Source organism: Salmo salar, chromosome 14 (genome assembly GCF_965601325.2).
Source record: "Salmo salar chromosome 14, fSalSal1, whole genome shotgun sequence".
In the NCBI taxonomy this organism is placed as follows: domain Eukaryota; kingdom Metazoa; phylum Chordata; class Actinopteri; order Salmoniformes; family Salmonidae; genus Salmo; species Salmo salar.
The window spans coordinates 25,328,638-25,351,386 of NC_138304.1; the positions used below are offsets into that span (position 1 = coordinate 25,328,638).

At 41.8% G+C, this 22,749-nt stretch overlaps 2 protein-coding genes across 5 annotated transcripts in view; one reads left to right on the forward strand and one right to left on the reverse strand.

Annotated features, from left to right (window-relative positions):
• Positions 1–610: 610 nt before the first annotated feature.
• Positions 611–6,292, forward strand: LOC106569076 (uncharacterized). 2 transcript variants are annotated; one of them, XM_014140049.3, is made up of 3 exons: positions 611–958; positions 1,373–1,454; positions 3,532–6,292. In XM_014140049.3, the coding sequence occupies exon 3, from the start codon at positions 4,087–4,089 to the stop codon at positions 4,405–4,407; it is 321 nt and encodes a 106-aa protein (XP_013995524.2). In that variant the 5' UTR covers positions 611–958; positions 1,373–1,454; positions 3,532–4,086; the 3' UTR covers positions 4,408–6,292. The 2 variants fall into 2 exon arrangements, with proteins under 2 accessions (XP_013995524.2, XP_013995523.2); XM_014140048.3 differs by lacking the exon at positions 1,373–1,454 and having other exon boundaries at positions 615–958.
• A 5,631-nt stretch (positions 6,293–11,923) lies between these two features.
• LOC106569077 (tenascin-N) overlaps positions 11,924–22,749 on the reverse strand; it is a 31,469-nt gene continuing 20,643 nt past the window's right edge. Inside the window, exons 7-16 of one of the 3 annotated variants that reach the window (XM_014140050.3) lie at positions 21,797–22,060; positions 19,929–20,192; positions 18,950–19,213; positions 15,394–15,524; positions 14,804–14,942; positions 14,326–14,477; positions 14,073–14,169; positions 13,762–13,926; positions 13,417–13,580; positions 11,924–12,869 (exon numbers count right to left, since the gene is read on the reverse strand). In XM_014140050.3, coding sequence (XP_013995525.1) covers positions 12,744–12,869; positions 13,417–13,580; positions 13,762–13,926; positions 14,073–14,169; positions 14,326–14,477; positions 14,804–14,942; positions 15,394–15,524; positions 18,950–19,213; positions 19,929–20,192; positions 21,797–22,060 — 1,766 coding nt within the window. In that variant the 3' untranslated portion in view covers positions 11,924–12,743. The remainder of the gene's footprint in view (positions 12,870–13,416; positions 13,581–13,761; positions 13,927–14,072; positions 14,170–14,325; positions 14,478–14,803; positions 14,943–15,393; positions 15,525–18,949; positions 19,214–19,928; positions 20,193–21,796; positions 22,061–22,749) is intronic. The other 2 variants (XM_014140052.3, XM_014140054.3) reach the window with 2 other exon arrangements.

Sequence of the window (22,749 nt, forward strand, 5' to 3'; positions counted from 1 at the left end):
GCTGGGCCAATTATGTGCCACCCTATGGGACTCCCAATCACAGTCGGGTTGTGATACAGCCCAGGATCAAACCCAGGTCTGAAATTGACACCTCTAGCACTGGGAAGCAGTGCCTAAGACCACTGCGCCACTCAGGATCGCAAAAGGAAATGGATGAGGTCCATTCTCCTCGCAACCAGGGTCACATGACCTCTCACAGCTTTCTACAGAACAGTCACACATCTGTGCATCTCTCTCTCTGCTTCACCTGATTCCCTGCTCTGTCCACACCCTGAGCATACAGGACACACACACGCACACCCACACTTTCATTTCCTCTTTCCAATTAAAGTCAGTGAGGTGGGGCTGAAAAGGGTGAGGTGTTTTGGTTATTTTTAGACAGCCTTTCATAATTATGTTCTGGTACAGTGTTCAAACACTCTGAAGTCAGCAGCTCTTTTGAAAAACTGCAGACAAATCAAATGAATTATGACCAGCGAGTCTCTCTCTCTCTCTCTCTCTCTCTCTCTCTCTCTCTCTCTCTCTCTCTCTCTCTCTCTCTCTCTCTCTCTCTCTCTCTCTCTCTCTCTCTCTCTCTGACATCACTGGGAACTTGTGTGTATAAAGTAAACACAAGAATACAGCGCGTCAGGCAAGGGAGTGTGAGCACAGACAGAGGGCCCTTTCTTATACAGACAGGGTGGGCAGGGCAGGGAGAAGTGACTCTGCCCTGAGAGAGTGACACACACACAGAGAGAGGAAGAGAGAGAGAGAGAGAGAGAGAGAGAGAGAGAGAGAGACAGAGAGAAAGAGAGAGAGAGGCAGAAAGAGCGCGATTCAATACAGACCAAGTATGGGGCAAAATTGAGAGCTTAGAGTATATCAACAAAAAGCAGCAGCTGATATTGAAGAGGATATACAAGGAAGAGGAAAGGAGGAAGAGGAGCTTTACTGGCCTGGACTTCTAAAGTGTTTGCCGGTAAGGTTTACATTTCAAAAGACCTTAAAAGCTCTTGATCTTATTTGGTTGAGTACCTATTGTTCAGGAGCCAATGAATATACCTATAATACTATGTGTGAACTGGAAGTCTGTTGTTTTGGGAAGTCCCTTCCATCACCCCTCCATGGTCTTTATTCATAGATACATATATTATGTACATGTCTACCTCAAATACTTCATACCCCTGCACATTGACTCAGTACTGGTACCTCATGTATATAGCCAAGTTATCGTTAATCATTGTGTATTTATTATTACGTGTTATTGCTTTTCTATATATATTTTTTTCTCTCAGCATTGTTGGGAAGGACCCGTAAGTAAGCATTTCACTGTTAGTCTACGCCTGTTGTTTACGAAGCATGTGACAAATAAAATTGGATTCGATTTGATCAGTTCAACAGGTACTGTGACGTACCAGATGATACGTTTCTGTTCAGTCACTACTCAGTGCCATTCTACAGCATGACTCTTTTAGGTAATGTAAACCTAATCTTAAGTATAGTCTTGTACAGTCTTGTACAGTTTTGGTGATGGTTCAAACCTAAGGTTCACCATAAGATCTTGTCATGCTCTCTCCCTCCACTGCTTACACTATTTCACTCGCACTGACTCAGAGGTTACCTTTTGGCATGAGCTGTAACGCATTAAGTCAATGTCTTATACTGTCTTATACTGTGAGGCGATATGATAATGTTCGCATTTGTATTTTGTATTTCTTATGGATCCCCATTAGCTGCTGCTTAGGCACCAGCTACTCTTCCTGGGGTACAGCAATATTAAGGCAGTTATACAATTTGACAAACATTACAATACATTCACAACAGATTTCACAACACAATGAGTGTGTGCCCTCAGGCCACGACTCTAGTACCACATATCTACAACACAGAATCCATGTGTACGTGTGTGTATAGTGCGTATGTTATCGTGTGTGTGCATGCATGTGTCTGTGCCTGTGTTTGTCTCTTCACAGTCCCAACTGTTCCCATAAAAAATATTCCATCTTGTGTTTCTTACCATGACACTGCGATTTTGAGTAAAGATGTGAATTGGATACACTCTTACGCATGACTTTCCGTGTCTCTAAACTATTGACTGTTCCTGCAAAAAATGTTGATTGTCTCACATTAATAAGAGGATAAAAATGTCAAATCACACATTTCAAATTTGTGTTGACAAGTCAGAAGGGTTTTGCAACAAATGATTGCCCTGGGCCAATCATGAAAGATTCCTGTGTGGCCTTGTATTGCCTTCTGTCATTCAGGCTTTTAGGTTGGGCAGAGCAGGGTCTCAAGCTTCCTAAATAGCTGAAGCTTATGCATGCAGTCATAACAGTTTCTGCCCCATCCTGGCTTTGTGTTGCCACTGAAAGTGTCTTTCTGTTTACCGCTGATCCTAGGCCAAGACAATGTTAGGTAATTATGTTACATTGTTGTTATTTTACATGAATTTTACAGCCTGGCCAGAGTACAACGTAGATAGTAAGATGTCGTGCTCGATGAAATTGGGATGTTGTGGTAAAGAATAAGACGTTGACGTCTTTTCTCCCCATTAAAAGCATTGAGTTTGAATTAATTATTTTAATTGTCAATATATGTTTGAAAACTAGTCTCCAAGGTCTTCACAGCCTCTGTAAGTTCATGTGGAGTGCACTACAAAAGACCTGTCACCATTTTCAACTTTGGCGAGGAAAACGATCTCACACCTTGCTAGGCAATGCTAATGAGTCATAGTGATACTCATTTATTCCAGTTATCACGTCTTCCTATGTGTGATCATTTAGTGGGCTGTATGTCTCAACATCAGGCTCAACTTCATAAAAAACCAAATGCAAAGGCCTTCATCCATAAATAATGGTTAGGCTTACATTTAATGGATTTGGTAAACAAATTAGTTTAGCGGAAATGGGACCTTAATGTTGACAAACTGCAAGTAGGTACAGCCTTCTTACTTCAACGCTACAGAATAGCAGCAGTGCACTGTTTCCTGTTGAGTTATGCCAGAACGGAAGTGAAACTGATGATGGGTTAACCAATTCCACATATGGGCTGTGAGACAAAAACATAATGCACAGCCTATTTGCAGTTCAGTTGCAGCCAGATACAGAATGTGGAGCAGGCAATAGAGGACAGAGGAAAAACCTGGCCAACATTTTAATATCCATAATTCTAGTCACCGTAAACCTATAAACTAGAGACAGCTACCATTTAACCTCCTGGCTAGCCATAAAGGTTACCGTTCATCCAAGGTGCAGTGGAATGCTACAATCAGTTAATGTTAAAGTCAAAACCATCAAAGTTAGGTTCTGTCCATCATTGCCAATCCCCTCAGAGCTCCATTAGTCGGTACATTTAAATTAGTCCAGAACGAGTGCATTTCCCTCTATGGTGCAATCAGGCAGCCAGAGCCATGACTTTCTCCTCCAACTTTAATGAGTGTAAAGCTGAATAAGATACTTGAGCAGAAGAGGGAAGAGGGGGGAGAGAGCATAGAGGCACCAGGGGGACTGGAGTTCATTCTGCTCACCTTCTTCTCTCTATTTCTCTCCGCAGACAATCTCTCAGAGCCAGAGGAGAATGGATTCAAATAGACAGGAGACTTCAGAGGACCTGAGGTAGAATCCCCAAATCCCAAAAGAGGGACACAAACAAACTACTCTGAGAGGCAGACTCCATAGACCTTCCCATTGCAGCAAGGAAAGATCGGAATCATTACAGCAACTGAAGGATTTCAAAGGAAAACGTCCATCTCTCATAAAACAATTGATCTTTGGTCTTCAAACTTTCATAAATAATGCTTTGGTCTTTAAACCCCCAGATAAAGCACTTAAGGAAGGAGGGGAGGATAAAGAGATTCTCCCTGCATCAATGAATTTTCCAGTCTCTTGCTATCCTCCCTTGGCATGTGCTACTATATCAGCAACATCTTCACTATCAAGAGTTCACCAGCACTAGATCAGGGTCAAATCACCATAGAAACAATCCCCTTCCTGGTAACAGCAACACCCTTGGCTGACTAATTCAATCATCTATCCTTGTTGGCTATTGTGGTTGGCTTCTTCAATAGATGACCCTCAAAAGGAGTTGCTAAGACACTGTCAGTGAACCATGAAGGAAGACATCTTGGATTTTTTCAGTGACTTGTGGAAGGTGGCCACCACCAAGCATGACCAGGGGATCTACAATACAGTCTGCCTGGTGGTGCTGCTAGCCCTGCCTATGGTGGTGCTCTTCACTTCTCTGGTGGTGTGCTGCCACTGCTGCTGCTGTAGCCGGGCCAACTCCACTGGTTGCTGCGGAGACAGCCCAAGCTCAGACACAGCAAAATCAGACAAAAAGAAGAAGAAGAGTCCCAAAAATGAGGATTTGTGGATCTCGGTTAAAACAGGACCTATGACACCAGACAGGGTTGCCCTGACGATGGTGTAGTAGTCGTGACTGATGTTCAGATAAGGTTTCATTCTTTTGTATTTATATGAAGCTCTTTTTTACTGCAAGGTAAAAGGCCTTAGCCTTTTGAAGGCCCTAAGCGATATTTGTTTTTAAGTTTTAAAGTTAATTTCCTGCAATTCTACAAATTTTGCCATGGGGTGTACAGAAAATATTGCAGTTTTAAATCACCTTTTTGCAGTTCTCCACATTTTGCCATGGTGCAGAAATAACTTTTTGCAATTTTATAACACATTTCATACCATTCTACACATTTTGCCATGGGGCAGAGATACATTTTTTGACCGTTTGAAAGCAACTTTCCTACAATTCTACACATTTTGGCATTATTTAATGATATCTGAGTGAGAGTGACTAACAAAATCAATGAGGGCCCCATGGAGGTCAGGGCCCCTAGGCACGTGAACTACGTGCCCAGTCGGTATTCAGCCATGATTACTACAGGTTTAGATAGCTAGGTAGACTAACTACCAATCTAAACATTGTTAGCTGACATGTCTAATTGAGTGATTGTCAGTGACTGATATCTCAAGAGTAAAATTGCTGATGCACAACCAAATTTCGAACTTTCACCTTGTGTATTATACTATTCTAACTCTCAACAGTAAGTGGAGTTTAGTTTTTTTTGGCGGGGGCCCCCAGCAGCCTGGGGTCCTAAGTGAACACATGTCGCTTATGCCTGGAGCCGGCACTGGTGTTCAATATGCTCCATAGAAACTCTTGAAAGAGACTAAAAGAGCCAATGATATGTGATTGATTGTGTGTGTGCGTGCATGCATATGTGTGCCGGTGCATATGCACGTACGTGTTACTCTCAAACTCAACTCTGTACCTTGAAGCTAGTTCCACTGCATTTTTTTTATTGTTTCCTTCTAATCACAGACTGATTTAGACCTGAGACACCAGGTGTGTGCAATTACCTATCAGGTAGAACAGAAAACCAGCAGGCTCCAGACCTCAAAGGGTAAGAGTTGAATACCCCTGTGTTAGAGTGTGCAATCAACCAGAAGGTTGAGGACTGCTTTCTATTTCCAATGCTGGAGGCCAGCAATCTAGTATTGTGATTCGGTTAGAAAGATCATATTTTTTATAGGTTAGACCATTTCAAGTTCAAAGCACTTGCAGTTATTGCACTTACAATGTGAACAATGTGAACTTATGTAACTACTTTGAAATCTTTTGCTGTATTTGCTATATCCACTAAATGGAGATCTCAATTCCATTCACGAGTTGACTATCAATCGCTGAATTTAATAGAACGAAGTGAAGCACTGAGATCTTTCATTTACATTCCCGTAGAGTATGCTAAAGCTCAGTATTGTTGATGAATGAATGTTTCTACCCAACAGTTCCATGTGTTACGCTACCTTATGCTCAGATTGCCATGTGTACTGTCTAGCACTGTCCCTATTGGTTCATAAAATCATTATGCGTTATTATTATTATCTCCAGGCTCTCAGACTTTGGGGTGCTAAGTGGATCCTTCTTACATCTTTATCCCTCAGTGCCAATAGCCATCATTTCACATGTAGTGATATTTACTGGCATATCATAGTTGAGGTACTACGCCATCATTCAGTATTTTCTACACCATTGTGTTGATAAAACATAAGTTGTGTGCATATGGGGCGGTGTATGCAAAATGCACACATTTTGGGGCGGCAGGTAGCCTAGAGGTTAGCACGTTGGGCCAGTAGCCAAAAGGTTGCTAGATAGAATCCCTGAGCTGACAAGGTAAAAATCTGTTGTTCTGCCCCTGAAAAAGGCAGTTAACCCACTGTTCCTAGGCCGTCATTGTAAATAAGAATTTGTTCTTAACTGACTTGCCTAGTTAAATAAAATAAAAATATGTATGCAAATAGAAGTTTATAATTGATTTACAAATCCGGTGACAAATCAGTTTCATTTGTTATATTTTTTTATTATCCCTGTTTTAAGATCCTTATTTTGAGCCTAATGGGCTTCTGTATTAGTTATTCACTAAACTTTGATCGAGCCAAATGATGCATTAGAACATACAGGTAACTGCCAAAATAAAGGAAACACCAACATAAATAGGACGTTGGGCCACCACAAGCAGCAAGAACAGTTTCAAGGTGCTGTGGCATAGATTCTACAGTCTGAAACTCCATTGGAGGGACACAACACCGTTTTCCCACAATAAATTCCATAATTTGGTGTTTTGTTCATGGTGTTGGAAAACTCTGTCTCAGGCATGATCTGGTGACTGAGACATGCATGCATGCACACACACACGCACGCACGCACGCACGCCACCCCCCCACGCCACCGCCACGCACCCACACACACACACACACACACACACACACACACACACACACACACACACACTTTAAACCCCCCCTATGCTCCTTTGAGAACTCTCTTTCAAAGTCAATGAGATCTCTTCTTCTAGTCATGCCAAAACAATGGGAAACTGGGCATTTTACATATGACCCTAAGCATGATGGGATGTTAACTGCTTAATTAACTCAGGAACCACACCTGCGTAAAAGTACCTGCTTTCAATATAATTGGTATCACTCATGTAGGGCTTTATTCAATCAGATCCACTTTAGCCGACATCCAGATAGCGGTTGTTTTGACATGTCAGAGGTGGAACTGTGTTCCAGCTGTCAAATCCACAAGCGGCTCCTGGCATTATAGCCTACCTAAAGTAGACATTGCCATTGACTGCACGGAGTCGCATTAAGATAAATCTCATGCAGCCCTGTTTACAAGTTTGAACACTGGAATGTGAGATGTAATCTACACCTCGATTAGGCTGATAGAAATCCTCATTATTTGAATGATTTTTGATTTGAACATCATTATTTTTGTATAGCCTACACTCTCGTTTTGAACTTTTAATGCAAGGGTGATGGGTTACAGTGATCAAGAGCAGCTGCTCTCCAATTTGACAGCTCCAACGCGGTTACACCTTCGACACCGCCAGGACATCAGTTATGAGGGTGGCGGCTATCGCCAGTTAATGCTTGATCTGATTGAATCTAGGCCTTACTCAAGTGTTTCCTTTATTTTTTCAGTTACCTATATATTCTGTCTGTTTGTTATCACACAAGAAATCGCTGAGGTGATACATTTTCAAGTTATGAGCTCAGGCCACACGGGCGACTGCATGAATCATTTATCCTGTCATTTGATTTTACAAAACAGCTGGAGAAAAGAGGGACAAAATAAAGTATTTTTGTAGCTTTGTTGATTCTTTGTCGGTTGGTTCATGTGTGGTTCACAATACATGTGTTTAGAAGATTTCTGTTATCTTGTTTGTTGCATAAATTAACTTCATCCCTAGAGAACCTGGGCAAATGTATCATAATTTGAATCTGATATTTGGTAACCAACATAAAGCATTAGCATCCACACACTCTGGATGCTTGTTGTTATTTCAAACTGATATGTAGTGATAGTCTGGGTCTGGAGTAGTGACTAGCAAATTATGTGTGTCGAGATAATGATTTGGGGGTTTCCTACTCTCTGTCAGACATGCCGTGTAGCTGAGTCCTACAGCTCTGACAGGCCCAGGCATTCAGAGGCAGAGCACAGACATGCAGTGGAAAGTCTATGTGGGCTGATGGCAGCTTGTCTGCCATGACACAACCCACCAACCCCAGCAGTACACCACTTCTAAACAAACAAGTCTTGTTTGAATACTACACTACCACTCATGGAAAAATTACATCAACCCTACCCATAGCCACACACACACACACACTTCAATGGTGATTCAGCCTATGCTCATGGGTAGGTACTTTGTTGTATGAAAGCCTGTTTGTCAGATGCCACTTTGGAATCTGAGCTCCAAACTTGAGCTCATGTTGAACTTGTTCTCTGTGAGTGAGGTAAATAGCCACAGACTCAAAACACTGCTGCATGTATACTCAAAAGTGTAGGGATGACAAAATAAGCATATATGTTAATTGACAATTGAAGTAACCTTTGAAGCAGGAATAAGCACATAAAGGGTAAAACTGTTTTAATTATTTTTTCTATGGGAGATTACATGTGTCTAACTGGATAAAAATGTGTGAAGAATTGTGTGTGAGGCATTTCCTTCCCTTTCCATCCCTATTACATTAATCTCAGCATTAAAGACATGCTACGCTACTTTGCCGACGAAGAAAGTATTTTTTAACCTCTCTAGGGTAGGTGGCACCAAATCGTCCCACCTATGTAACAGCCAGTGTAACCCGTGGCGTGTTATTCAAAAACCTAAAAAATGCAAAAACTTCAATTTTTCAAACATATGACTATTTTACACCATTTTAAAGACAAGACTCTCGTTAATCTAACCACACTGTCCGATTTCAAAAAGGCTTTACAACGAAAGCAAAACATTAGATTATGTCAGCAGAGTACCCAGCCAGAAATAATCAGACACCCATTTTTCAAGCTAGCATATAATGTCACATAAACCCAAACCACAGCTAAATGCAGCACTAACCTTTGATGATCTTCATCAGATGACAACCCTAGGACATTATGTTATACAATACATGCATGTTTTGTTCAATCAAGTTCATATTTATATCAAAAACCAGCTTTTTACATTAGCATGTGACTAGCATGTGACTAGCATTCCCACCGAACACTGCCGTTGAATTTACTAAATTACTCACGATAAACGTTCACAAAAAGCACAACAATTATTTTAAGAATTATAGATACAGAACTCCTCTATGCACTCGATATGTCCGATTTTAAAATAGCTTTTCGTTGAAAGCACATTTTGCAATATTCTCAGTAGATAGCCCGGCATCACAGGGCTAGCTATTTAGACACCCAGCAAGTTTAGCACTCACCAAAGTCAGATTTACTATAAGAAAAATGTTATTACCTTTGCTGTCTTCGTCAGAATGCACTCCCAGGACTTCTACTTCAATAACAAATGTTGGTTTGGTTCAAAATAATCCATAGTTATATCCAAACAGCGGCGTTTTGTTAGTGCGTTCAAGACACTATCCGAAAGGGTAAATAAGGGTGACGAGCATGGCGCAATTCGTGACAAAAAAATGGTAAATATTCCATTACCGTACTTCGAAGCATGTCAACCGCTGTTTAAAATCAATTTTTATGCCATTTTTCTCATAAAAAAGCGATAATATTCCCGACCGGGAATCTGCGTTTAGGTAAACAGACGAAAGAAAATAAAGCATGGGGTCGACTCGGGCACGCGCCTAAGCCCATAGTACTCTGATCGGCCACTTGCCAAAAGCGATAATGTGTTTCAGCCAGAGGCTGCCTCGATATCGTTCAGCTTTTTCCCGGGCTCTGAGAGCCTATGGGAGCCGTAGGAAGTGTCACGTTAGAGCAAAGATCCTCAGTCTTCAATAAAAAGAGCCAAGATGAAACACAACTTGTCAGACAGGCCACTTCCTGCATGGAATCTTCTCAGGTTTTGGCCAGCCATTTGAGTTCTGTTATACTCACAGACACCATTCAAACAGTTTTAGAAACTTTAGGGTGTTTTCTATCCAAAGCCAATAATTATATGCATATTCTAGTTACTGGGCAGGAGTAGTAACCAGATTAAATCGGGTATGTTTTTTATCCGGCCGTGTCAATACTGCCCCCTAGCCCTAACAGGTTAAACCTCCCGCTTTGGGCAGGATGTGTCAATGTGTAGTTCATACATGTATAATCTAAGAGCAGAATACTGTCTTACCTCAATTATTCACAATCCCTAGTTTCAAAGCGACTGTTTTCTTGAACCTATGCCACACCATTTCCCCTATATTTCCCCCCACGCGGGCTGTCCTCTAGCAATTAGAGTTCTAGCCAATGAGTTTCAGCCACTCGCATTTAAATATTTCTAGCAAGAGGCCTGCCCTTCATTATCTAGTGAGGTTGCAGGGTGGGCCCAACAGCTCAGTGGACACAGCAGAGAGAGAGAGAGAGCAATGATGTGGTGCAAATATCTGCAGATATGTGGCGTACACTAGTACGCAATTGTCAGGGACCACTTTTGGCTCGTGAGTGCTACTTTCAGACTAGTGGCTAAAAAGTATCAGAGAATCTCTTTAAGAGCTCATTTGCCCCAGAGTGCTGTTATAGGAACCAATCTTCTTTACAATAATTTGCAATCAATGTGGTTCAAAATAGCTATTGCATCAATTGGCTCCTGTGAGACATTTCAAAAGTTCAACTAGAATATTCCACAGTAGGCCCCATCCTCTTCTTCCTTCTTTATGATTCTTGCTTAACTTTGTGAATATCTTTCTTGCATTGTTATTCACACAGTCCGATGTGTGAAATCATTTCTCAGCAGTGAATTGAAACGACAGCTGAGAAACCAGGGGAAGTTGAGAAACCTCAACTTGTGGTATGATACACAACTCAAGTATAGGTTATCTTAGACTGTGTCTGTCAAAGAGAAAACCATAGTCATTCAACTCAAAAAGGACATAAATAGGGACCATTTTCAAATGTCCTGTCAAAATCAGGTTACCTGTGAGGTTACGTCACAAAGTGATATGAATGGTAAAAAGCAAAAGGAAACTGCAAATCTGCTATTCTGTTTTTCTGGTATATCTAACCTTTTCTGCAAATCTAACCCTGTTTCTGGGAAAGAGATGGTGAAAATCAAACGTGTTCTACTTCGTTCCTCTTCAACTATGAATTGAATTTGTTGATTAACATCAACTGCATCTTTTTGATAAACACTGTGTGAAGTCATGTCCCATTCAAATAGCACTCTCTGTCACTGCAGGCATAGATGCTAGTGCTAAAAAGGACTTCAATATAATACAACAACTGGGTCATTCCACCAATTCGCTGCCTTTTGAAAAGTGTAACTTGTAAGAAAAAAAGTTTGATTTCACCTAACTTTAACATTTCGTTATTTAACATTCAACTTCATGAAAATCATGTTTTCCCATCTCAAATGACTATAGTAAGTGCCTATTAAATGTGAAATAGAGTAACAGGGATGACCATAACAGGGCTGAAGATTTCTTCTGAAATCAGCCATGAATCCCCTGGTGACAGGAGGAATGGAAGTATGTAGTGTGCAACAGGCAGTGGCTATTGAATGCAAGCTTCACCAAAAAAATGAACTTGTTGAAACATGTATAGCCTGTCGATCTATGGGTAAAAAGGTTGACATGTTATGCTTGACACCACAAAACACCAGAAAATGGCCAAAAATAGTAGAACCAGCTCATCTGCTTTTACTCTATGATTTGACTATTAGATATTCAATGTTTCTTTTGCAAAAAATATTTAAAAAGGAATAGTTTCACCATATTAAAACGGGAGTTCAGTTCACATAACAGTGTTGACCTTAAAATGAGGGACAGATGTAAATGAATCACTAATCACATGAAATACATAATAGTCTTCAGAAATGACTGTCATAGCAACACAATAAGAAGGGCTTTATAATGATGGTGAAACTTGGAGACATTTTGGGATTAAGTCGGTTAAAATCTTCCTAGAAGTGATACAGGGTTGATGGAGAGACATGTCAAAATGCTGAATTTTGGCATTTTAGCAAGACTTTATTCATTTTAGAAATCCGATTGATTGAATTCTCCATGTGGTCTATATTAAAGGGCACTTAATTTAATATAGCAGGCTTTTAATTTCCACTTAAAATATCAAAGGGACGCAAAAGGCACTCTTTTCGTGGAACGACACAATTACAATACGCACTTGAAAATACAATCTTACAAAGGAGCATGTCATACATTCTACTTCTTATGCATAACATCTGAAATGTGATATGTAGCTAACTCTGTAGGCTGGGTAGGCCGGAGACCAGAGCTTAGAACAGAGGGTCAGGGTCTATGCTATGTTATGAATGTGAACAAGAGCAGTATAACTATTCTAAAAACATGGTATCATTGGGTAATCTAACTGATTATGCATAATAGGAGCAGACAGTGTTATGAATATAGTGACAGTTTTATGCCATGGAGCCAGCCTATAAAATGTAATCATATACAGTACAATAGGACAGAGGTAATTTGTTAAGAATCTACGTCTGCGAGGAATGCCGCTTTAGGACAGAGCCAAGATACGAAATCCTTTTACTTTACCCATGTGAAAATACTATACAGTGAAAGTTGCAGTTCACTTGTTCATAATATATATAATATATATATTCATAACCAATATAATACAACTATCCTATTAAAAATAAAGACGTTTATGGCTGCAGCCATATGATATGTTAACATAAAGTAAGTTATACAATAATATTGAGATAGATTGATGTTCCTGGTTTGAGGTTCTAGCTACTTTGCCTGGTTTGTAATGAGGTTCCCATTGACTGCTTTAGTTCATCAGAGGGACTATTTTCTGGGAGCTGTTCTGCTGCTAAGCGACCTCCTCTTCCTGGCAGTGCCCACAGGCCGAATCTTCATCTCAGTGAAATCAAGAGACATCAGGTGACCCTTCCATGGCTCCCAGTTCACACCCTGGTAGAGGTTAGAAAGAGAAAGGACAACACATTAGCCACAGTCAGCCAGATGTTTCATGATACTAGTAACTGCTTCACACCGAAGAAGATTTCATGCTGTCTCATATCTATCAAAATAAGGTAAAATATAGAATGATCCAGAATGAAACTTCTTTCAAGATCTATCTGTGCCGGTGATGCCTTCATCAATACTGACACAAACGTATTATGCATCTCATTAAGAGAGGCATGGTATAACTTGATATGACAAAACAATTCCCTCCCATTTCCTCTCAACGTTCTTCATGCAGACACAACAACAGTTCTTGTTAGGCTCCCTGAGAATGAAAGTTAGCTAAAAACACCTGCTATTTATCAGGCTTTTTGAGAAAAGTGTATCTTTATGGAAGCTGATAAATCTAGGACAGCCATTTCACACTAAGAATAGAAAACCCCTACCAGACGCTCATGTGCAGCTACCATGGATTCTTTATTATGCTATCAGCGCCATCTGCTTGTACAATCTTGCACTACACCCCCCAAAAACTACACTGCACACGTCTTACCATGCTGTGTCTGTTGTCTCCGAATTTGCCGTTGAGGTTGGCAAGGTGACAGTTTTTGTACCACCATGCACCACGATGTGTCAGGGCACAGTTACCAAGAGCAATGTCATTGTCATTGTCAACCGTAGAGAAGGGGCGACCTTGATGGTAGTTCATGGCATCGCCTGGAAAACAATCATATACCAGATTCACAGCATCCATTGTGAAAATTCTATTCATTACAGTCACAGCTGTGTGGTAATTGGTTATGTGTGTGGGTTGGAGCCCTGGGTTTGTTTAATGTGTGGAATATTTATGCTTGTATTCGTCAACAAATTGTTAGAAAGATACAAAGAGATGGTCCACCTGCTGTTCCACTGTATTCGCCGATGGTCAGCTTGAACTTCTGCTTAGCCGGGGCTATCTTGAAGTTGTCATAGACAGCATAGGCCTTCTCTGAACCCACACCAAGGTCCACTCGCAGCTCGTACTGCGTGGGAGTATTGGTCAGCTCATAGATATTGTCCAGACCTGTGGGTTAGAGTAAGAGAACTTTGAGGACTTATTACATTTGCATCATCATTATCGTCAATATCAATTCCATGAGAAGAACTCCTAGGGACATAACAGTCCTATTGAGATACAGGAGATGAAAAGGATGTCTATACAGTACTAACCTAGCCAAAATTCATCAGTCATGTTCCCAAATCCAGCCATGTACGGTCTCCAGCGCTTCATGAAGTCCATCTGTCCATTGTTGCGTCTCTGGAACACCTGGGGAGTGATGTACTGTAGATCTCAGTCTCTGCTCACACTCAAAGTTGATTGACAGTTTGATTGACAGCTTATATCGATGGTCCATCTATCCAGACCGTTTTTTCTTTCAGTCATCAATACCATCAATAATAATGTACTCTAGCTTGAGCGTACCACCCATCCACCGCCATCAGTGTCCATGTCACAGTACACCTCCATGGGCTTGGTGCGATCACTGTTGACGTAAATGGTGTAGATTCCACTTGCCACATTACCATTCTTCTTAATCTGAGTACAGTCCATGGGGAATGGGTACAACAAACCCACTGTGAAGGATACAAGTACAATGATACTAGTAAACTATAACCATTATGGGGTTCAGGGGACAAAAAAATATGTAACGATGTGTCAAGTAATTTACTCTGATATAGCAACAAGCTAATTGACATGAAAGTTGGCCTTCAGTTATATTTCACTAAATATTTCACAAGTGACCAATTAATTGTAAGGTGAGAAAGATATTAAACATTACTAATCAAATTGAAATTATAGCACAAGAGTGTAGTGAAATGCTAACGTCTCACCACACTGATGTATGAATGAGTCAGACTAGTTTGGTGTCTGGATGATGTTCATGGAGGGCACAGTGTACCTGTTTTGAATGTGATCTCTATCACTCTGCTCCTCTTTGGTCCTCTGTAAGCAAGGAGGGTAACAATGTAGTTCTTTCCTTTCTCCAGGCCTGACATGGCAAAGCTGCTGTCTCCTGCCCTCAGCTTCTTCTCCACAGCCTATTCAGAACACAGTGGAATTACAATCATTCGCTGAGACAAGGAAGAGTCACTGAAACAGAACTAAAGACCACTGACGTTGGTTTTTACAAACGTTTCGCCACTAGAGGTCAGGGGTATAACACTGAGAATACTTGTATTTTGTACACAATGCACACCAACAGTAACTTTGTCGATTAAGGCAGCTCCCCGCACCTCTCTGAGTCAGATGGGTTGGGTTAAATGCGAAAGACACATTTCAGTTGAAGGCATTCAGTTATACAACTGACTAGGTATCCCCCTTTCCCTTTCCTTTCATATAGGATGAAATGAAATTGTGATCTCCAATACCGAAAGCTACGAAAAAAACACAACTGGCTAATATAATAGGTTTCTATAGCTACATACATATATCATATCTTTGCATATTTCCATGCCCACAACTAGAGTGTGTGTTACTGAGAATTAGTACCTTCAAACTGCCATCCTCAGCTCTCAATTTGAGGATGTAGCCATCGATTATGGCTAAGGGAGCAGTCCAGGTCAAGGTAGCTACATCCAGCTTAACATCCGATGCTTTCAGGTTTTTTGGTGCGTCAATTTCTATGGAGAGAACATCCCAAAACAGAAGCCATTTAGTCAAATAGAATGCATGAATAAAGATGTCCAGATTCAGTAATTGGATGGCTGAATAAGAATATGACAGCTGATGAAGTACTATTTATCTTACATTCCTCCATCTCTATTCTCCAATAAATGTCACTGTGTGTATCTCATATTGAGCAGATCCTTGAACTGTTAGTTTGGTTTGACCAGAATTCCACTAAGAGCGAAGGAACCTGACAGCTCCCCAAAGATGATTATGCCTCCACACCCGGATGTCCTAGCCGTGTCTGAATCCTGGCTTAGGAAGGCCACCAAAAACCCAGAAATTTCCATCCCTAACTATAACATTTTCCGACAAGATAGAACAGCCAAAGGGGGCGGAGTTATAATCTACTGCAGAGATAGCCTGCAGAGTTCTGTCTTACTATCCAGGTCTGTGCCCAAACAATTTGAGCTTCTACTTTTAAAAATCCACCTTTCTAGAAACAAGTCTCTCACCGTTGCCGCTTGCTATAGACCACCTTCTGCCCCCAGCTGTGCCCTGGACACCATATGTGAACTGATTGCCCCCATCTATCTTCAGAGCTTGTGCTTAACACCCTGGCCATCCTATAATCTAAGCTTGATGCCCTCAATCTCACACAAATGATCAATGAACCTACAAGGTACAACCCCAAATCTGTAAACACAGGCACCTTAATAGATATTATCCTAACCAACCTGCCCTCCAAATACACCTCTGCTGTCTTCAACCAGGATCTCAGCGATCACTGCCTCATTGCCTGTATCCGTAATGGGTCTGCGGTCAAACGACCACCCCTCATCACTGTCAAACACTCCCTAAAACACTTCAATGAGCAGGCCTTTCTAATCGACCTGGCCCGGGTATCCTGGAAGGATATTGACCTCATTCCGTCAGTAGAGGATGCCTGGTTATTCTTTAAAAGTGCTTTCCTCACCATCTTAAATAAGCATGCCACATAAAAATTTAGAACCAGGAACAGATATAGCCCTTGGTTCACTCCAGTCCTGACTGCCCTTAGCATCGAATAGCCCCTGCGATATACAACTTTTCAGGGAAGTTAGGAACGAATATACACAGGTAGTTAGGAAAGCAAAGGCTAGCTTTTTCAAACAGAAATTTGCATTCTGTAGCACAAACTCCAAAAAGTTCTGGGACACTGTAAAGTCCATGGAGAATAAGAGCACCTCCTCCCAGCTGCCCACTGCACTGAGGCTAGGAAACACTGTCACCACCAATAAATCCACGATAATTGAGAATTTCAATAAGCATTTTTCTACGGCTGGCCATGCTTTCCAACTGGCTACCCCTAACTCGGTCAACAGCCCTGCACCCCCAACAGCAACTCGCCCAAGCCTCCCCCATTTCTCCTTCACCCAAATACAGATAGCTGATGTTCTGAAAGAGCTGCAAAATCTGGACCCCTACAAATCAGCCGGGCTAGACAATCTGGACCCTCTCTTTCTAAAATTATCCATTGAAATTGTTGCAACCCCTATTACTAGCCTGTTCAACCGCTCTTTTGTATCATCTGAGATCCCCAAAGATTGCCGCGGACATCCCCCTCTTCAAAGGGGGAGACACACTAGACCCAAACTGCTACAGACCTATATCTATCCTACCCTGCCTTTCTAAGGTCTTCGAAAGCCAAGTTAACAAACAGATCACTGACCATTTCGAATCCCACCGTACCTTCTCCGCTATGCAATCTGGTTTCCGAGCTGGTCATGGGTGCACCTCAGCCACGCTCAAGGTCCTAAACGATATCATAACCGCCATCGATAAGAGACAATACTGAGCAGCTGTATTCATCGACCTGGTCAAGGCTTTCGACTCTTTCAATTACCACATTCTTATCGGCAGACTCAACAGCCTTGGTTTCTCAAATGACTGCCTTGCATGGTTCACCAACTACATCTCAGACAGAGTTCATTGTGTTAAATCGGAGGGCCTGTTGTCCGGATCTCTGGCAGTCTCTATGGGGGTGCCACAGGGTTCAATTCCCGGGCCGACTCTTTTCTCTGTATACATCAATGATGTCGCTCTTGCTGCTGGTGATTCTCTGATCCACCTCTACGCAGACGACACCATTCTGTATACTTCTGGCCCTTCTTGGGACACTGTGTTAACTAACCTCCAGACGAGCTTCAATGCCATACAACTCTCCTTCCGTGGCCTCCAACTGTTCTTAAATGCAAGTAAAACTAAATGCATGCTCTTCAACCGATCGCTGCCCACACCTGCCTGCACGTCCAGCATCACTACTCTGGACGGTTCTGACTTAGAATATGTGGACAACTACAAATACCTAGGTGTCTGGTTAGACTATAAACTCTCCTTCCAGACTCACATTAAGCATCTCCAATCCAAAATTAAATCTAGAATAGGCTTCCTATTTCACACCAAAGCATCATTCACTCTTGCTGCCAAACATACCCTCGTAAAACTGACTATCCTGCCGATCCTTGACTTCAGCGATGTCATTTACAAAATAGCCTCCAACACTCTACTCAGCAAATTGGATGCAGTCTATCACAGTGCCATCCATTTTGTCACCAAAGCCCCATATACTACCCACCACTGCGACCTGTATGCTCTCGTTGGCTGGCCTTCGCTTCATATTCGTCGCCAAACCCACTGGCTCCAGGTCATCTATAAGTATTTGCTAGGTAAAGCTCCGCCTTATTTCAGCTCACTGGTCACCATAGCAGCACCCACCCGTAGCACGCGCTCCAGCAGGTATATTTCACTGGTCACCCCCAAAGCCAATTCCTCCTTCGGCCGCCTTTCCTTCCAGTTCTCTGCTGCCAATGACTGGAATGAATTGCAAAAATCACAAGCTGGAGACTCATATCTCCCTCACTGACTTTAAGCACCAGCTGTCAGAGCAGCTCACAGATCACTGCACCTGTACATAGCCCATCTGTAAATAGCCCATCAGACTACCTCTTCCCCATACTGTTATTTAAAAAAATATATTTTGTTGCTCCTTTGCACCCCAGCATCTCTACTTGCACATTCATCTTCTGCACATCTGTCACCCCAGTGTTTAATTGCTAAATTGTTATTATTTCGCCACTATGGCGTATTTTTTGCCTTACCTCCCTTATCTTACCTCATTTGCATACACTGTATATAGACTTTTTCTATTGTGTTATTGACTGTATGTTTGTTTATTCCATGTGTAACTCTGAGTTGGTGTTTTTTTGTGACACTGCTTTGCTTTATCTTGGCCACGTCGCAGTTGTAAATGAGAACTTGTTCTCAACTAGCCTACCTGGTTAAATAAAGGTGAAAAAAACAACAACAAAAAACCACAATAACCTCTTGTTCAGTAATGACTATCTGCCTCATTGGACAATGAATGCGTGGGATTATCATGAAAATACAGATAGAAAACCTGTCTCAGCTGGTATGGAGCTCTTCCTGCTGACCCGGGAGCCCTTGACAGCCCAGATGTAGACTGTGTAGATGACTCCAGGCCTCAGCCCAGTCAACCTGTAGAAGGTGCTGTCTGCCCCAACAGGGATCTCCCCACTGGAGCCCTCAGGAGAGCTGTAGCTGATCATGTAGCCGTCAATGTCCGCTAAAGGTCTGTCCCACGACACATCAGCTGTGTCTTCTGTCACTTCTCTGGTCAAGAGGTTAGTAGGAGCATCCAGATCTGGAGAACCATTAGTAAATGGGTTATTACTATATTACAGTCTACCATGCATTATATTTTTTGCATCTGGGAGAATAAAAGTTGTGTTTCCCAAGAGCGAGATCATTTTCAAGTCAGGATTTGTTAAAAAGTAGCACAAGTATTTTGCATAGAATAATTAACAAACTAATATTGAATTATTGGGGAATTACAACCCAATAGCAATGTTTGTTGGATGTATTTAGGCCTCAAAAGTGGTCTTCTGCTGAGATAAGTTCACGTTACAGGCCATCCGTTTTGTAGCTGCAGCCATATGGCAAAATTCTAAATGACCTGGGAAAGATTATCACTATATCATTTCAAGCTTTGCAGTGCTATTTTTTTCATTTTTGTTAGGGGGTTGAGGAATATAGCTGGATGTACACAGTCAATGGTGTACAGAAAGTGGACTAATCTTGACATTAAGGTATAAAAACATTAGACAAACTTCAATTTTGAAGTATAATGTATTTTTAAGTATACATATTATTAGAATATATTATTTTCTGTGATGGTCAGTTGTGGTATGACTAAGGACATGTGAGACAAGTTTGATTGATTATCTCTTTGCCACTTTTACTGGTAACACTACTTTGTAGTCCCAGATGAATTATCTAACACAAACACTTCCTATTCTAAGTAACATCCATATCTATACGGTTTTTCAACACTTTGAATCACGAGACAAGTTAGTGACCTGTCTCAGCATCAACAAAGCTCTTCCTGCTGACCCGGGAGCCCTTGACAGCCCAGATGTAGACTGTATAGATGACTCCAGGCCTCAGCCCAGTCAGCCTGTAGGAGGTGCTGTCTGCCCCAACAGGGATCTCCCCACTGGAGCCCTCAGGAGAGCTGTAGCTGATCATGTAGCCATCGATTTCAGCCTGGACTTTATCCCATGTTACTGTCGCTGTGTCTTCTGTCACTTCTCTGGTCAACAGGTTAGTAGGAACATCTAGTTCTAGAGAGGTATGAGTGTGAGTTAATTTCAGTAGTTTCAGCACATACTATGTAAGTAGCAGGCACTAAAAGCTAGATGTGTTAGGAACTATGTTAAAGCATATGTTATGTCATTCTACTAGTGCAGTGTTATCACATGAAGATCTTTAACAATGTATTTTACAAAATACATTTTTCAAGGCATTTTTCAATTAATTATCAGTGTCCACTTTAACCTCAATGACTACCCAAGCTAAGAGTGTACCTACCACCACCCTGTTTGTTACCTCTTGTTAACTCTTGTTTAAGAGCATAAAGCTCTATGTACCACCTTCCATTAGTCCTGTGTCACAGTTCATTTACGTTTACTGATCCAGTAATCCTGGCCTTCCCCAACCTACCCCCATCCAGTCAGCAGACAAAACATGGGAAACATGGGGAGCCCTGCTTGGATTTCACCCCTCTCGGATGTTTGTATCCATGTGGAATCCCTTTGTTTGACTTATGGGACAGGTTAGTGTACTATGTCTGTTTCAATTTCTCACTGAAGCAGGCGTCCATGACAATGCAGCTGTCGGCTTCCAGTAGGCTTCCAATGTCCCACACCAACAGTCCCTGAAGGCCAGACGACCAAACCTCACCTACAACCTAATGTAGTATATTGTTTACTTTTGGTATCAATGGGATTGTGGGGGAGGAAATGTATACACTGATACGAAAAGTATAGTACCACTGGGTGTGATATTTCTACGCTATGAGAGCCAAGAGGAGATTTCCTACACAGTGCTTATCTATAGCCTGTATTTCCTGACGGCGGGCGTCAGCTGGTATAGTACTTGAGCCTTCTGTTTTAAAGCCCTAAACAGCAGTTAAAATGCACTCTTCTCGCTCTTCTCTCTCTCTCTCTCTCTCTCTCCTCTCTCTCTCTCTCTCTCTCTCTCTCTCTCTCTCTCTCTCTCTCTCTCTCCTTTATGTATACAGTTGATCTCAAATATTTGATAGTATTTTGCTGACTGGATTGCCAGTAAGTGGAAGTTAACCAAATAGTTAGGTGAACCGAGGGGTTATTGAAATAACCCCACCAAGCCGTTACTGCTTCCTCCTTTTATCCCATCACATTGACACACAAGAGAAGCATATGTTTGGTGTTTCTTTCAAATGAGCAGAATTAAATGAGGAAGGAACAATTTCTAGCTCCCTTAAATGTCTCTAAAACATTTCCACAAACATGCTCCACAGCTATAGGCTATGATAAACTCATTTCAAAAGAAGTGTCTACCTAATTACTTTAAATAGCTTGCCCAGCACAGGTCTGAGCAAGAGTTTCCCTCTTGGCAAAGATGTAAAGAAGATAAATATTCACAAAAGTGCTGAGGGAGAAAGTCTGCCTGGCAGTTTTTTTTTGTACCATGTTGTCATTTTGTAAAGTGCATCCCTTTAAAAGTGAAAATACAGCCCTAAGAACTATCCACAAGACCCCAACATAAAAAAAATGTCTTCTTGCACAAAGGACCTACATAAAGCATAGGATGAGAAGTTCTCTCCCATTCATCCACAAGCCACCAGGATCAAAGTATAAAGACAGACTGAAACAAAAACAAGTCAGACATTTGGTTGACAGTTTACCTGTCTCAGCTTCTGTGGAGCTCTTCCTGCTGACCCGGGAGCCCTTGACAGCCCAGATGTAGACTGTATAGATGACTCCAGGCCTCAGCCCAGTCAGCCTGTAGGAGGTGCTGTCTGCCCCAACAGGGATCTCCCCACTGGAGCCCTCAGCAGAGCTGTAGCTGACCACGTAGCCGTCGATCTCTGCTTGTACCTTCTGCCATTCCACGGTAGCGGTATCCTCTGTCACTTCTTTGGTCAAGAGGTTAGTAGGATCGTCAAGATCTGTTGATATATATGAGGATGTAGGCAAAGACGTTGTGTGAAGAATCACTATTTTCTATAAGGACACTCAGGTAGGTGGTTTATAAAACACCATTCAAGCATTAATTTTATCCAAGTCGGTCAAATAATTTTCTGTTGGGCTCTTCACTCCTGTGAGGAGCAGACAGAGGCCCTAGGAGCAGGCTGCGAGAGGAACGCAGACCCAGCACATACGTCTACATTGGCACAATGTTGGCCCAATGCGAGCAAAAATATTGACCATATATAGGTTGCCAACATCGGGCCAATGCGCCTTTGCTCATCAGCTCCACGTTGGTCCCTAAGGCATTTGTGTGGGCAGTTCATATCTGGTGAAGGCAGTCCTTACTTTGCCTGAAAAAAGCCAATCTTTTCCCAGCACAGGTCTTCATTTGGCTCCCTGATTTGCATACTGCTACTAACACAGGAGGTTGGTGGCACCTGTATTGGGGAGGACGGGCTCATGGTAATGGCTGGAGCGGAATTTATGGAATGGTATCAAATACATCAAACACATGGTTTCCAGGTGGTTTATGCCATTCCATTCTCTCTGTTCCGGACATTATTATGAGCCATCCTCCCTTCAGCTAATTTACAACATAATTCTCTAAAGGTGAATCCTCACTGCAGAAACAATAAACAGCACGTCATGCTGGTCCATGCACATTTTT